This window comes from Bos indicus, chromosome 22, assembly GCF_029378745.1.
Source record: "Bos indicus isolate NIAB-ARS_2022 breed Sahiwal x Tharparkar chromosome 22, NIAB-ARS_B.indTharparkar_mat_pri_1.0, whole genome shotgun sequence".
NCBI classification, from domain to species: Eukaryota; Metazoa; Chordata; class Mammalia; order Artiodactyla; family Bovidae; genus Bos; species Bos indicus.
In genome coordinates this window covers 34,924,564-34,941,116 of record NC_091781.1, presented here as the reverse complement: position 1 = coordinate 34,941,116, position 16,553 = coordinate 34,924,564, and the positions used below count along the sequence as shown (strand labels likewise).

The window sequence follows — 16,553 nt, the reverse complement described above, 5'->3', positions numbered from 1 at the left end:
CCGTGTGTGGACAGAGGCTCTCAAAACAGCTGTTCTTAGTGGTCCCTGCTAATCTGAAATGGGGAGCAGAGTCTAGAAGAGGTGAGTCAGGCTCTCAGGTCCTCAGGGTCCCGCTCTGCAACAGGCCCTCAACAACCCCCGCAAGCCCCTGTGCTGTGGGTCACGGGGCCCAGGGCTCCCCAGACTCTGCGGGAGGCACTCCGGGTGTGTTCCCCGTCACCCGCAGAGCTGGCGGGACACTCACAGCTCGTGCAGCTTCTGGCAGAAGCTCCAGCCGTCGCGGTGGATCCGGGAGATGGAGTTGTTGCCGAGGTGCAGCTGGTGCAGGGCCGTGAGGCCGTACAGCGAGCCGCTGTTCACCTCCGCCAGGCTGTTGTACTCCAGGTGCCTGCCACGACAGCCCCATGCGCGGTGAGTGCAGATCCCGGGGTCACGCAGCCGCCCACCCACCTGACGGCAGAGGAGCTGCTCCCTGCCATCACACAGGCGGCACCGAGAATCTGACGATACTGCTGGAAGGACTCGTGATGGGGTGTGCCCTGACGTGTGTGAGCACACCTGTGGGGTGGCGGGGAGGTAAAGCTACACAGACAGTGGTAAGGATTCAGGCCAACTGAGAGAGCTCACAGGCCGCAGGGAAACTTCTAGAAGCAACCTCTTTAGCGGCATACAAGCGAACAAGCAGCACGCCAGCAGAGGAGCTCTGAGCAGAAGGCAGAGCCCATTCAAGGAAGAGATGAGAGAAAGATGAGGAGGTAGCTCTCGTCACTATCCCTGTCTTACAGGTGAGGAAACTGAGGCTGAGACAAGCGAGGTAACGTAAGATTCGCTCCTCAGCTCAGCCAGTAGTGAGGGGCCAGAACCAGAGCTAGGTGAACCAAGCCTGGGCCTGTGACCACTGTGCCAAGAGATATGGCTTGACATCTGGGGTTGAAATATTGCGACCTAATTCTCAATTCTGTCACCTGGCTGGTTGAAGGAGCCTGAATAACCATGAAGTGGAGATGCCCAGGAAGTATTGACTCCATAGGGCTATGCTGAGAAGGAAGAAAACGCAGGTCAGAATTTCAGCATCATGCTGAGAACTGAACTCCTGTTTGAGTTCAGTAAGTAGGGATGTAAGTTACCATCATCTTTCTAGACAGTGCGGCCACAGACACCGCCACTCCCAGGACCAGCCTTGTGACCAGAAGCTACTACTTCACGTCCTGCTCCGCGTGCGCTATCACAGGGGCTTCGGGCCACGGGTTTTGCTTTTCACATATTCTGTTTTCTGGTAACTCTTCCTTCACCCCCTAATTTGCATGAATTTGTTCAACAGAAAAACCAAATGGTATGTGCTAAGAACTCCATGTTTTCCTAAGAATGTGCTCTGACTCCCAGGGCATGACCACCTGGCTTCCAAAGTCCAAAATGACAGTTTTAAGGATGTCAAGGACAAGTACTCTTGAATATATAAAAAGAGACAGAGTTATGCAAAGGTGAACGATGAAGAGCGGGGGAAGCGAAGCTTAGCAAGGCTAAGCTGTCTTTTACAAAGTGCGTGTGTGTGTGCGTGCGTGTATGAAGGGATGCACACTGAGATGCTCCTGATAATGAGGAAGGCACAGGGAGTTGATGGAACTGGCCCTGGAGTTTTTGGTTTTTGTTTCAGTTGGAAAGATAGCTGAGCAAGGACATAGATGAAGCGGTGTAACTTGTAGACTGAAGGGCTTTGGCGCGTCTTGAGCAAGTTAAATCACTGACCATAAAGCAAGAAATCTCATGATGACACATCAAAATGTAAGCGGTATTAGTGTATTAAACTGGCTTCCTCATAGCTCAATTGGTAAAGAATCTGCCTGCAATTCAGGAGACCCGGGTTCGATTCCTGGGTTGGGAAGATCCCCTGGAGAAGGAAATGGCAATCTACTCCAGTATTCTTGCCTGGAGAATCCCATGGACAGAGGAGCCTGGCTATAGTCCATGGGGTGGCAATGAGTCGGACACGACTTAGCGACTAAACCACCAAACCACCAACCACCAGCAGAACTACAAACAGAACACAAAGACAGAACATGATGAGAAGTGACTGCTTGCCTCTTGCGAGGGGAACTGAGCGGGGAGAGATACTGAGGGCTAGGGTTGGGCAACAACTGCTTTTCTTTACTATCTGATTTTGCTCAACTACTGAGTGTACGTTTCTTTTGATTAAAAATAAACAATTGTAAATATTTAAAAGTTGAAGCTCGGTAACTGCCTTGTCTGCCCCTCTCCGGACGCTCTTCTGTTCCTCTGTGAGGCAGGCGAGCCCCAAGACTGTCCACATCTGGCTGGAGCAAGTGCTCCCTTGACAGAAGTGGAACATCTGCAGTGAGGGGCTTGATTAGCTCACAGAACAGAAATAAATCTCTCAGGATGAACTATACATTCTTTGGCTCACCTGCACATCAAGAAAGACTGTCAAACCCGAAGTGGAGGGAGAGGGAACTTCCTGTAGCGTGTGGGAGAGGGGAGAGGATGTGGGAAGGGAGCCCACTGTCTGCCAAGGAACGGGATGCAAGGGTATAATCGGGAAGAACAATCTGACTCCATAATAGATGTTCCCTGTACTTTAACCTTTGTATTCTATCTCTCTTGCTTCTGGTTAAGAATGCTGCCTAGAGTGTGAAGAATACTAGCCCATATGATGCTTTTCCACTCATCTAGAGACAAGAAGTTGCAGAACTAAGAATAACTTTTGTCTGGTAGGTTTACTGAACATCAGGACCTGACCTTCAATGGATGGCTGCAAGATCAAGGGATTCCTACACCAGGGCTGTTGGTTGTAACAAGCAACCATGCTCCTCTCTCACTTGGCAGTTAAAAATACTTTCCTGAAAGCCTTTGGGACTCTGGGTGTTCTTGGGGCATGAGCCACCCACCTCACACGGCCCTGTAATAAACCTTTCTCTGTTCCAAAGTCTGACGCTAGAGCACTGTTTGCCTGCACTGTGAGCTGGGCACCTGAGCGTGCATTCAGTAACGGGGAGTGCAAATGGGAGAGAGGAACAGCCCCCACAAAGGAGCCCCTGCCTTCCATCCTCACCAACAAGCTCCCTTTACCAAATCCTCTGAAACTCCCCCAAGAGACTATCCTAGCCTGCAAGATAACACCACAGGGGTAGCAAAAGATCCCAAAGACACAGAGGAGAGCCCTCGCTGAGGTCCCAAAGGGCAGGGGCTGGGCCCTAGAGGATCACTCAAGGCCCTGCTGAAGCCCTGGCGCCTGGCTCCGACTCACAGCGCGTGCATCCTGGCCAGCCCCCAGAAGGCGCCGTCCGTCAGTTTGCTGATGTTGTTTCGCTGGAGCCTCAGCACCTCCAAACTGTCGAGCCCCTGGAACGTCAGGCCCTCGATCAGCCGAATCCGATTCCGATTGAGGTCCCTAAAGAGACGAGGCCAGCAGTTCAGAGCATCCGCTACCCATGCACCCCCCACAGCCCTCACCAGGCAGTCTCCTGGGACAATCTCAGTAGGAGGTCCTGGGAAGCACAGACATACCATGGAAGCCCGTGTGCCGAAGACACCAACCAGCCACTGTTAACGTGTGACAGGGAGCCCAGGGCTCCTAGAAGCTGGCCCCCTTGCACCCTAGAATGAGTAAGCACTCCTATTTCCTCTCCCATAACCGTGACTCTGCAGTGAGGACAGGGTGTGACTCAGGATATGAACGTCTTAGGTGAGCCATCTCTTAGCTCAGCAGCAGAAACCCCCACCAGATGTGTCAACCCAGGAAAACTCGAACAACTGGATACTGGTGGCAACTTCCCACCAACTGCATTCGGGAGGAGGTGCCTGGACCCACCATGAAGCACACTCATGGGCCTCTGGCCTCCGGGGATGAGACCTCAGTGAACCAGAAGATTTTAGGAATCTGGGTGAGCTGGCTACATTGGTAACACTCGGGAAGGGAGAACACAGCCTGAGCAGTAAGCCCTCGGTTTTCCCCAAATTCTTCTGCAGTGTCTCATGACGCACACCAGATTCTGAGCATCAGGGAGGCTCTCGGGACCCTCTGCCTGGGTGTGCGGGAGAAGCACAGCAGTGAGAGGGCAGGGGGCACCCCGTCTTGCCGCCATACCTGCCCCTGAGCAATCCGTTCTGCTTAAACGAAAGCTCCAGTATCAGTGTATTCTCCTGAAATACATTTTTCTCCTATTCAAAAAAAGGACACTGGAAAGGCAAAAATCCGAAGAACAGGCAGTCCATCAGGTTTTGGTAAATAAAGGTTTTCTTGAATCCAAACCCTGGGCCATTCTAGGAGTGCGGTCAGCTGTGGTAGTCAAAAAACTAAACAGACACATCCTTTCTTTACCAAAAAAAAAAAACCCAAAAACCCAATCAACTACCTTATGAGACCGAGGAGATGACCCATCTCTTGCTTCCTACCTCTGGCTACACTAAGTTCCTCTCTTAACTGCTCAAGCAGCACTGGACCCCATAAAGGCCACTGGAGAGATGACATGGGTTCCTTACAAAAAACAAAAACACAGAAAGCTCGAAATAAATAAGGACCCCAGTCTACACAGGCCATGTATTAGCCAGGGTCAGCTAAGCAGCAGGGTTCCTCAACTGCGTTTTGGGAAGTGCTGAAGAGGACTGGCCTGCGTATCCTCAGAGGATCTTTTTTCAGCAACCTGGGGCGGTCTGCAGGCTCCAGACCCAGCGTCTAATTTGCTTTTATTAGGTGCTGCTGCACGGCCATTAATGGTAGTTTATGCAGAGCCCGATTGAAGGGGAGCAGGGGAAGCGGGTGCATTTGGAACGAGCTCCTGGGGGAACTCTGGTCCCCATAAAGTTTGGCTAAGCTTAATTACGGCGCAGGTCTCTGGACTCACAGTTGTGTCAGCCGGGGTAACTTGAATGCTTTCACAGGAAGCTGGGTGATCCTGTTTTTGCTCAACCGAAGCGTCAGCAGTGACCGTGACAGACCATCAAATGCTCCTGATTCCAGGGTGCTGATCCGGTTGCTTGCCAGGTTGCTGGAAGGATTCAGGAGAGAAAATGCAGGGGTCAGTAGGAGGCCTTCCTTGTCCTGTTACAGACGCCAGACCTGGCTGAGTTGGGAAAACAAGCTACAACACACCCAGCAGGCTGGGTTTCCAACGAGACATTTGTCATTCTGAGGCTGCAAAGCCCATCTTCACTCCCAGCCTCAGGTATTAGGACTGTCTTCTTCAGACGTGACAGAAGCCTGGCTTGTTCGAGCCCAGAGCTCACCCTGCTTTCAGCCAGGGTGACTACCCCAGGAGGAAGTCAATGACCTCCACTCCAGCTGGGCCGCTGCAGGAATCCCTCCTTGCCAGCTGCTACCCAAGGGGCAGGGTTCAAGGTTGGTGAGAAGAGCCTCAGGAAGCAGAAAGTCCACTGTGAGGCAAGGTCGGAGAGGGTTTCACAATTTGGGGAAACGGCCTTTAATTCTGAAGTGGATCCCATTGTATGACTTCTAAATGTGCATAAAACATTTCATTTTAAACATTTCAAATGTGTCAGAGCAACATTCTAGTGAAGGAGAGCTGCACGAATGGTTCCCAGCGGGGAAGAGGGAAGGGAAGCGGGGCCACAACACTTCTCCTTCCACCTTCCCTGGACCGATGCTGCTTGTTGTGCCTTTAACAAAAGAGCAAAGACCAGAGAGAATTTTCTACATCAGAGCTGGGAAGGGAAGGAGGCATTCTTTGTCTCCATCCGGCAGAGGCCCAGTACAGGGCACGTGAGGATTCTTTGCAAACGGAGCTGGACTGTTTGTTCTTAACACTCCAGATTAAAGAACAGTCTGTGTGATGAAGATATACCGGCCAGCTTCTGCCAAAACACAGAGTCCCCCTACTTTCGTGCAGAGAGAGAGAAGGTCACTGCGAGGCGGTTCAGCAGGGGAGGTGTTTTTGTCCCAAGCAGGGTGGTGGTGGGTGGCCGGACCTCTTTAAGAAGCCCCACTGGGGGCTGAAGGATCGGCCACTCCATCAGCTGAAGGATCGGCCAAGGCCTCCCACTTCCACCTCGGGCACCCTTATGCATCCTAAGAAAGAGACTGTTGGCGTTCTGATCAGACAAAGAAGGTCGAGAGCACCCAGAGGATGGCTGAGCACTGGCTGGCTGAGTCTCTGCAGAGAGGCTGCCCTCTGCTGTCACTCACCCAACTGCTCCCAATCTTTTCTCTAAGCTCTCCTAGGGGGCAGCGCAGGGAAGGAGGAAGAAAACCGGCTCTGTGGTCCACACAGCCATGTGTTTTAGTGCGAGATGGTGCTCTGAGATGGTCCGTCTGTTAGGCTACTGAGCCTCTCCCCACGTCAGCTCCCTGGCCCACGAGTACAGTCAGAACAGCACCGCTGACGTGGACATGCCGGAAACAGGCTAACAGAGGACTGTGGACCTGGGGCCCCTGCCCGGCTGAGGGCACAGATGGGAGGCATGTGCCCGGCCCACGGACTCAGCCGGGCATCCACCAGCGTCCAGACCTGGGTGCTGCGGGCGGACCCGACGCACTTACAGCTCCGTGAGGGGCAGGCCGTGTGGGAAGCAGGTACTCCGGATCTCTGTGATGTTGTTGGCGCTGAGATCCAGCACGTGCAAGGAAAGGTAAGCCTTCAGCTGCCTCCCCTCCACGCTGCGAATCCTGTTGTGTTGCCTAAAACACACAAGGCAGGTGAATCCAACACGTCATTTTGCAAAGAAACTATTTTCCTCCACACTTGTAGACATTTTTTCCCCCTGCAGTTTCAGAGAATTACAAATGCTATGACACTCGCAAATGAGGTCTCCCATCCTTCTTTCCATCAGGTTATTACCTGCAGGCCGGAAGCTAGACAGACCATCAGATTCTTTGCCTGTGACAAGTTTGTCTGCCCAAGTTCTAAGCCAGGCTGCTCTCCCCAAGGACAGGAACATAGGGGTGATATTTTGGCCGTGTGGAGAGCAGCCTGGCATGACCAGAACTCAGAACTCACTAGTACACTTTCCCACAAAGGATGTGCCCCATGCAACAAGCCAGCTTTTGAGGCTGCTCGTGTCTAAAATCTTCAGAATCCAGGCCAACCCCATCACTCACAAGAATGTGGGCACCAGAGGCCAGCATCCAATTTAATCCAACTGAGCGCATCATTACACACTTCACATTTTACCGACACCTACCATGTACCAGGCGTGTCGACAGGCACAAGGGATTAAAAAAAAAAAAAAAAGGGCGGAATCCTGCCAACCTAATAAGGGAAACGGGAATTCAGCGCTGCATCTAACTGGAATCGAATGCCCTGCACCTCTGACCCCACCCTCTTGACAGCTCTGTTCCTCAAGTTTCCTCATCTGGAAGATGGGGCCACGTCTCCTTACTTTAGGGATATGGATGGTCCCACCTGAACCACACTGCTGTGTTTGGCAGACATTCACATGTGTGTTCAGTGTTCACTTCCCTCCGAGACGTATTTGTCCTTGAATCCTCTTTCTAACAAATACCATGGTTTCAATCACCCACCAACCAGTATTTACTAATCAGCAGAAATCCGACAAATGCTAACCAAGGCTGGAGGGAGCAGGCCAGCCCCCTTGTGGGTCTGGCCCTGCCTGGTGGATTCAAGCCACCACAGCCCGGATCCTGGTATCCAGATATTTCAGACCCCGTGGAGCTGGGCGCTGTGCTTCTGGTCCCACGCGCTCACTGGGGCCAGCTTCTGAGTAAACAGTTTCGGGGGCTCCAGCCAATCCAAGCAGTCTTGAACACGACACAAGGGAGCCAGGCGTCGCTCACCAAGTGGCATCTTTTTTAAACAAACACTTGACCAGATCGGTTCCAACAGGCATAAACAAGGCCCTCTTTCCCAGAAGCTCTGGGCCTTCTCACTGATGCCTTTGTTTTCTTCCCATCTCTCCCAGGCCTTGAACCTGAAAACCCATTTACGAGGGTACAGCTCCCTTTACACATAGCAAAATCTCCCTGGAGTGAAAGGCCACTTTTTCTTCCATGCTCCCCCCACCAAACTACTTCCTTTGAGTTCTTTATTAAGTTGTTAATAAAGATAGTCTCTTCAGTTTTCTGACTTCCAAATAAAAAGGAAAAAAAAAAGAATAGAAAAGGAAACCTTTATTATGTAAAGTATGGGAAAAAAGAAGGAGAAATAAAGGGAACAGAGCTGAGCCCCATCCAGGAACTCTGAATGCAGTACCAGGGAGCCAGGAAAAAGAAGGCCTAAGGAAAGAAGAGGGGGGCGCCGCTGGCCCCAAGTCGCACAAAGGGGGACCAACCGTACACAGTCCAAGGGGCCACGGGACAGCTGCGGCCACCCCCAGTGCTCCCCCGCTCCGTCTTCCCTGTCTCTTTCATCCTACACCTTCTTTCTTCTTTCTCCTCTGTGTATTTATTCACTGAATCAAACACGATCTGGGCCCCGCTCTGTGCCAGGCCCGGGCTGGAGGAAGGATGCTGTGATGAAGACGGGTCTCTTTCACACGCTGGAAAGAGTTCCCTGGTGAGCAGAAGAGGCAGCCATGGAGATGGGGAACAACGGAGCGTGGGAGTGAGGATGGGTGAGATCTGCCAGGAGGAAGAGGGGAGCTGGGGTGGATTCTGCGGCGGGGCCAGCTCCGGGGTTGGGGGTTGTGGATGCAGGCAGGAGATGGGCAGGGCAGAAGCAGAGGCGAAGCCTCAAGAGCCTCTGAGGAGTAGGGTGTCTGTGTTCCAGGGGACCAGGCAAGAGGTGGTGGCAACAGAGACAGGGCCACAGGATCTGGACACCACAGAATGGTGATGCGCAATTTTCTAGTTCAGAAATATTAAGAAAACCAGGTGACTTGGTTTTCCTGGTGGCTCAGTGGTAAAGAATCTGCCTACAACACAGGAGATGTGACAGGAGCCATGGGTTCGATCCTTGGGTTAGGAAGATCCCCTGGAAAAGGAAATGGCAACCCAGTCCAGTATTTTAGCTTGGAAAATCCCATGGATAGAAGCCTGGTGGGCTATAGTCCCCGGGGCCACAAAGAGTCAGACACAACTTAGCGAGTACAGAACAATAATGAGGTAACGGGCTACCCCTTCCATCTTTAGCCCTTTCCGGCCTACTCTCAACTCAACATCCAGAGAAATCCTGTCAGGGCATCTCTCAGAATGGGAGAAAACATTCACAAACCATGTATCTGATAAGCAGAAAATAACCAGAACACACAGGAACTACAACTCAGCGACCAACACACAAGAAACCCCAACAAGTCAAATAAAACATGGGTAAAGGCCTTGAAGAGACATTTCTCCAAAGATGATAAACAAATGACAAATGAGCACACAAAAAGATACTCAGCATCACTGTTCGTTAGGTAAACTCAATGAGTTAGTGCCCCATACCTACAGCATGACCACTATTAAAGACCAAACGAAAACAGGAACAGTACGTGTGGGAGAGGGTGTGCAGAAGCTGGGATCCTGGTACTGTTGCTGAAGACAACGGTACAGTGGTTCTTCCACAAAGTAGGCACAGAATTACCAGCATGGGCCCCAGGAATCCTACTGGGTATACATCCAAAAGAAATGAAAGTGGACCGCACAGTGATCTGTACACCCAGGATCACAGCAGCATCATTCACAGCAGCCAAGAGGTGAAGCAGCTCAGCCAATGGATGAGTGGACGGATGGACACACCTGACAGGTGTACGGACAGTGGACTGTTACTCGGCCTTAGAAGGAAGTTCTGACACTCATTACAGCATGGATGGATCCTGAGGACACTACAGTAAGTGGAAAACGCAGGTCACAAGAGACAAATACCTCATGATCCCACTTCCACGACGTGCCTAGAGCAGTCACATGCATTGAGACAGAAAGCGGAGTGGTGCTGGTTGCCAGGGGCTGGGGTTGGGGCACGGGGAATGGTTTAACAGGGGTGGAGTTTTCATTTTCCAGGATGGAGAAAGCTCTGGAGACTGGTTACACAACACGAGTGTACTTACCACTACTGAACTGTACACCTAAATGATTAAGATGGTAAATTACACATAATGTGTATATTACTACAATTTACAAACAAAACAAAGAAAAAGAAAAATCAAAGCAATTCACAGGATGTACTTGGCTAAAACTCGAATAACAGCTCTGTGTCTCACTTAGGACTAAGTCCACACAACAGCCTCCAAGGCCCACGTGAGCTGCCACACACCTGCCTTGCTGCCTCCCTTCCTACCCTTCCGCTTTGTACCCTGCCCAGAATGCTGGCCCTTGGAAGCGGCAGGCAGGATCCTGCCTGAGGATCTTTGCAAATGCCTTTCCCACGGCTTGGAATGCTCTTCCCCCAGAGATTCGCAGGTCCCATGCCTTCACTTCCTTTCCATCTTTGTTCACACGTCACCTTTTCAATGAGGTGGCCTGGGCAACATTCTCTAAAACTATAAGCCTCTGCCTCCTAATTTCTTTCCCTCACACACATACAAATACACGCACGCACACGCACACACACACTCATTCACACTTTCCACTTTTTTGCCTGCTTTATTTCTCATAATATTTCTATCATCTAATACTCCCAGTACTTTGTTAATTTCTAGTTTAACATCTTCTCTCTCCTCAGGATGTAGCTCCCTGAAGGGAGAGATGTTTGTCTGTTTTGACTACTACTGTGTCTCCAGCCACTAGGATAGTGTGAGGCACATAGTAGGTCCTCAGTAAATACTTGTTGAAGGAATCACAAAGAATGAACACTGACTTCATTCAGAAAGGCGAAACCTAGACACAGATTTGGGACTCACCTGAACACTTAAGTAGGTGGCACTAGAGGTAAAGAACCCACCTGACAATGCGGGAGACGAAAGTGACGTGGGTTCGACCTCAGGGTTGGAAAGAGCCTCTGGAGTAGGAAATGGTAACCCACTCCAGTGTTCTTGCCTGTAGAATCCTATGGACAGAAGAGCCTGGCAGGCTACTGTCCATAGCGTTGCAAAGAGTCAGACACAACTGAAGCAATTTAGCACAGCATTCCACAACATTTAAGTAGAAGAAAACCATGCAAGCAGATGAGTATAATCAAGAAACATGAAGGAAAGTTAGCCAATTGCTCTGTGGGAACTCTGCTCAGAGGCAAATGACCTAGCCCACAGTGACTTCAGAGCTTCTTGCACGTCATCTTCTCCCCCAGGTCTGGTCTCTCTGCTCTAGACTCTAGCCCAGTGCCCTGACCAAACTCTTCCCAAATTCCTCATGTTCAGAAAAGCTGACCCCACAGCTCGTCTCCCTTCTCTCACAGAGCAAGAATCACATCTTGTTGGATGTTTCTGTGGACCCCAGCAATTTCACCCAAGGCCAGCTGTTCTTCATGGGCTGGAACATGCCACGAGCAGAGCCCTGCCTGAGTTTGAATCCCCATTACACCACTTACAGGTGTGAACTGCTATAACGTGGGGTGTCAAGTTTCTATGCCCCTTGGGCTGACATGACCTGACATGAAGCAAGTTCTCAATAAATAAAATGAGTTCTTGTTTTTATTAGCCAAATCTGTATCCTCAGAGCCAGGATCAGTATCTAGTTTGTGGGAGGTGCTCTGGAAAGAGAAGGAATATGGTTTCCTATTTGTCTGCCACATTTCAATGCAAACAGGCTGGACCAATTCCTCTCTAGGGAGCAGAGAGCTGACTCAGAGATCTCACTCTTAGCTTCATGCACGACATGAGTCTGTTCCAGCTGGAGAGTATAAAAAACCCTGACACTGAGAGATGGGGCTCTTTGGGGCGCTGTGCTTCAAAATCCCAGACTGAAGCTTCTGCAGGACTCAGGGTGGGGGGCTAGAGATATGATGGGTCCCCAACAATCCCCTTTCTCACTCCTAGTAGCAAGTGGGCCTCAGGCCCACACCCCTGACCCAACTCACTAAACCGCCCCCTCGGGACACCCGCTCCAGACACCCATCCCTCTAGGTTAGAGCGAACAGCCAGCAGGCAGGGGAAGCCTCCCACACTGCCTCAAGGGCTGTCCTACTTTTCTAAAACTCCGCATGTTTTTACTGCCATGTGTACTATGAGGGGCCCTATTAGTCCTTTAATGTAACTAACTGTCCAGTTTTCAAGAAGGCCCACAGTCATCATTATAACCTCTGAATCTTTGTCCAAGCTCTTCTTGACAACAGCCGACCAGTTACTGGACACCTGTAGGTCACAGGCCCTGGTGATGGCTCCATGAAACCACATGTGATCTCACAAGGAAGGTACTCTACTTCGCCATCATCTCTGCTTTACAGCTGAAAACATCGGGACTCTGCCTGCAGTCAGCCCAGCTGGGACACGAGAGGAGCCAGCATGCGAGCCCAGGGGATGAGGAACTGCCAGCCCGTCCAAGAGGCTCTCTAGGCGGAATTTTAAGTGCACCACCCCAGGGTCAATCAGTAAGCCTTCAGCTGAGCTTGGCTAGATGTGAATGCTGGCCGCCTCTCCCCAGGTCAGCAAAGACTCGGTCTGCGTCATCGGTCTCAACCCAGCCTGCTTTTTTGTACCAGCCTCCCAAAGGCCTGCGTGACCAATGAGTCTGCAGAGGGCGAGGGGAGCCAAGCTCAGCAAATAAGACAGAGGAAGCTCAAGTTCTTAAGGATACTCTGGATGGAAAGAAGAGAACAGTGCAGACAAGCTGCAAAGGGATGCCTTTAGGTTTACAAAGAGTGAGGAGAGGGGAGGGGGCAGTGCTATGCGAGGACTTCTAACTGGTGACAGGGACTTGGGGGGGGGGGGGGCCGACCACGCCCCCTGCGGTCCATCCAGGGTTGGTTTCCCCCCTTGGGCTGCCCTCTGGGGCACAGAAAACTTAATACGGCAGAAGTCTATTAAACCAACACCTGTTAAAGGCTTCACAAATAAAATCAGGCTTCAAAGGCCGAGAGCGGCAAGATAAGCTCTCTCCACTTGGCCATGTTCTCAGAGCTGATGTTAAATTAGACAGGAAAACAGACCGAGGCATTTGAAACCAACATTTAAAAGTTTTTATCGTAAGTGACTGTTCCAGTCCAGTTGTGTAAACTGGGGTTTACAAGGTAGTCCTGTGAGTGGTGGGAAAGATCTCATGTCACAGATAACAGCCAGGAAAAAACGGCAAGGAGATCAAAGAAGGCAGGGTCAAGAGGGGTCAAATGGATTATTGCTGGTTGCTAAAATTATGCACCTACTGTCTACACCAGGGGTCAGCAATGTATTCTATAATGAGCCAGATTTTAAATATTTTAGGCTATTGGGGTCATTTGGTTTCTGTCATGACAACTCAACTCTGACACTGGGGTGTAAAAGTAGCCAATATGTAAACCAATGAGTGTGGTTGCGTTCCAATAAAACTTTATTTACAAAAACAAGCTGTGAGCCAGATTTGCCCCTCTGTAGTTTACTGACCTCTGGTCTACACTTCAGCAACTAGTTTGGGTTTCTAGGGGCAGGGACCCAGATTCTAATTCTAGCTCTGATTCTAATTCTGGCTTTAGAACTGTGCAAATCACTCTTTTTGGATCTGGTTTAATCACCTGCAAAATGAGGCTAAGTGCCTCACTGCAACAGAACCTACAGTGCTCCCTCCAGTGCCCAGGTCAGACTTCACTAATCGATGCCTTCCCCACTGATGCCTTCTCTACCCTTTCAAGAAGTGAAATGGAACCTAAGCTTACACCATTTATTATGCACCTCAGATGATGATCCAGGTTCCTGACAGGGGCCAGTGGAGCAGGCAGGCTGACAGTGTGATCTGAGAACAGATCCACACTTGCGCATCCTCACTCTTTTTAGTTCTTGCAGTGAGGCAAAAAGAAACACACTGAAGCTAGCCAACATAGCAGTCCTAACTCTAAGCAGGCATGCCCCAGGCTCTCCCAGACAAGTGTCGTGACTCACAGTGGTCAACTCCTGCAGTGATGACTATTACTAGAAATAGCATGTCTTGCATAGGGTTACCTTAAAATCATGCCTTTAATAATCAGCAAAATTCAAATTATAGCTCTCACCTCATTTGAACCTCTGGCTAAGAAACAGTTTCATACAATCTAGCCCGGAAATGGAGGGAAAAATGTAACACACCTGCACCATTCCCATCCCTGCCCCAGTCCATTCCCCAGAGTGCCCTTGGCAGACATGGTTAGTCAAACGCCACGCCCTGCAGCCTTGGAGCACCCACAGCACTTTGCACCTGGTCCATCACTGTGCTGCCCTGGAACTCTTCCTATGACTCTGCACCTAACCCCATGCCCCACCTGGAGCAGGTGCTCCAAGGTCTGATCACAATGAGGAGGATGAAGGTGCGCACAAGGTATTAATGATTTAGCACAAAACTCAGTGCCGGGCAAAGTAGCCCTGATGGCTACCTTGGGGGTCCAACTGAATTTCTGCAAGGGCTACAAGACATTCATCATTCAAGAACAAACAAGATCATGATTTCTCCTTTGTTGAAAAATATAAAAAATATTTTTCCTGTATTTTTTATCCTTTGTTGAAAAATATAAAAAATATGAAAACTATACAGCAGGCCATGTGTTGTGTGGGGGGGCTGTTCTGTTTGCAAATGCTTTTATTGAAATATCACAGGCATACTGAGAAGTGCACAAATGATCAACATAGAGTTCAATGCATTTTAGTAAAGGGTCTACACTCACATGACAGACACAGGACATTTTCAACATCCCAGCAGGCTTCCTCTTGTCATTTTCCTTGTCATTTATTCCTTTCCAAGGCAACTGTAAGTTCTATCACCTAAGATTAATTTTGCCTATTGCTGTGCTTCATCTACATGGAATTGTTCCATATTTACTCTTTTATATCTGGCTACTTTCGCTCCACATATGAGACCCATCCATGCTCTTGCCCAGCTGTGTCTCTTTGCAACCCCATGGATTGCAGCACACCAGGCCTCTCTGTCCCTCACCGTCTCCCAAAGTTGGTCTAAGTTCAAGTCCATTGCATTGGTGATGCCATCCAGCCATCTCATCCTCTGATGCCCTCTTCTCCTTCTGCCCTCAATTGTCCCTAGCATCAGGGACTTTTCCAATGAGTCAGCTGTTTGCATCAGATGAGCAAAATACTGGAGTTTCAGCTTCAGCATCAGTCCTTCCAAACAGTATTCAGGGCTGACTTCGCTTAAGATTGATAGATTTGCTCTCCTTGGTGTCCAAGTGACTCTCAGTAGTCTTCTCCAATACCACAGTTTGAAGGCATCAATTCTTCGACGCTCCGCCTTCTTTAGGGTCTGTCACAACCATACATGACCACTGGTAAGACCATATAGCCTTGACGGTATGGACCTTTGTTGGCAGAGTTGTCTCTGCTTTTCAGCATGCTATCTAGGACTGTCATAGCTTTCCTGCCAAGAAACAAACATCTTGTTTGTTGTTGCATTAGCAGGACTTTATTCTTTTTCATCATCATGTAGTACTTCTCTACAGCAATTTATTTTCCATTCTGCTGCTGATGATACTGAGTTGCTTTCAGTTTGGGTTACTGCAAAAACCACATTCAAGCACAGGAACGTGCCTTTTGCACGTATCTTTCGGTGCGTACTTGCCTGCAGGTCTAGCATGCATCAGCGTCTAGGGTGGCATTGCTACACATTTATGTTCAGCCTTTGCAGACACTGGTACATTCCTTTTAACCAAATCCCTCAGGGCTGAAATGAATCTGAAAAGTCATTTGATCCAAGTGCCATGTTTCATGCTGGCTCATTAAACCACATTCTGAGACACCACCACCCCGATGTGTCCCTTTCCCAGTACCCTTTCCCCATGTAAAGCATTAGGAATATAGCCTGGGACCACACAGCATAACAAAGCTCAATCTAATCTTGTTCAGGAGTCAAAGAGAGTAATTTTATTATAAGTAGGGGCTTAATGAGCACCAAAAAGGGGGGAAAAAAAGAGAATGAGCAATTCTAAGTCTCAAAATCGGCAAGAAAACTGTGAATATCCCCGTCATTGGGACCAATGCCCATAAGCATCTTGAAAATAAAGATAAAGAGATTTTTTAAACAACCCATGAATTCAGAACAGCTTTCCTCGGCCAACTTGAAGAAAAGTTTCTCTTCGCAGAATGACATTTAAAAGCATCACCCTCTCACTAGGCTGCTTTGCATTCATCATCTTAAAAATGAAAACTCAAACCATCTGTTTTATTGCATAAATTGATAATTTGCTTCAAGAAACCAGTGCCTTGTGAGAAGGGCCCAGCCTGGGTTATTTGCTGGACAGGAAATGAGACTCCGAAAAAGCAGGTCTCCTTCTGTCTCTTGCTCACTCCCTCTCCCCCCACCCGCTGCTGGTGAATCACCAGTTCCCTGGGGAATTTTGGCGCGATTCTCAGCCTGGCTGCAGATGACGTTCCGGATCTGTTTATTCAGGTGGAGATCGGATAAAAAACAAGAGCGGTCCAGTGGCGGGATAAACAGCCTCCGCCAGGCGGGGTCAGCCACTCTGAAAGGCAGGACTGGCCTGTGTCAACCGACCTTCTGACCTGTTCACTTCCTTCAGGGTCACTTTCCCCTTGGGATCTTCAGCAGACTGTTTCAATGAACTCTGTGTGAAGGGGATCGGAGGTCCCCAGGCACCTTGATG

The 16,553-nt window shown here is 49.8% G+C and overlaps 1 protein-coding gene across 2 annotated transcripts in view; it reads right to left on the bottom strand.

The window, feature by feature from the left end:
- LRIG1 (leucine rich repeats and immunoglobulin like domains 1) overlaps window positions 1-16,553 on the bottom strand; it is a 114,402-nt gene that overhangs the window by 26,468 nt on the left and 71,381 nt on the right. For both annotated transcript variants that reach the window (XM_019984108.2, XM_070776343.1), the window contains exons 4-7: window positions 6,512-6,649; window positions 4,860-5,003; window positions 3,263-3,406; window positions 245-388 (exon numbers count right to left, since the gene is read on the bottom strand). In XM_019984108.2, the coding sequence (XP_019839667.2) occupies window positions 245-388; window positions 3,263-3,406; window positions 4,860-5,003; window positions 6,512-6,649 (570 nt within the window). The remainder of the gene's footprint in view (window positions 1-244; window positions 389-3,262; window positions 3,407-4,859; window positions 5,004-6,511; window positions 6,650-16,553) is intronic.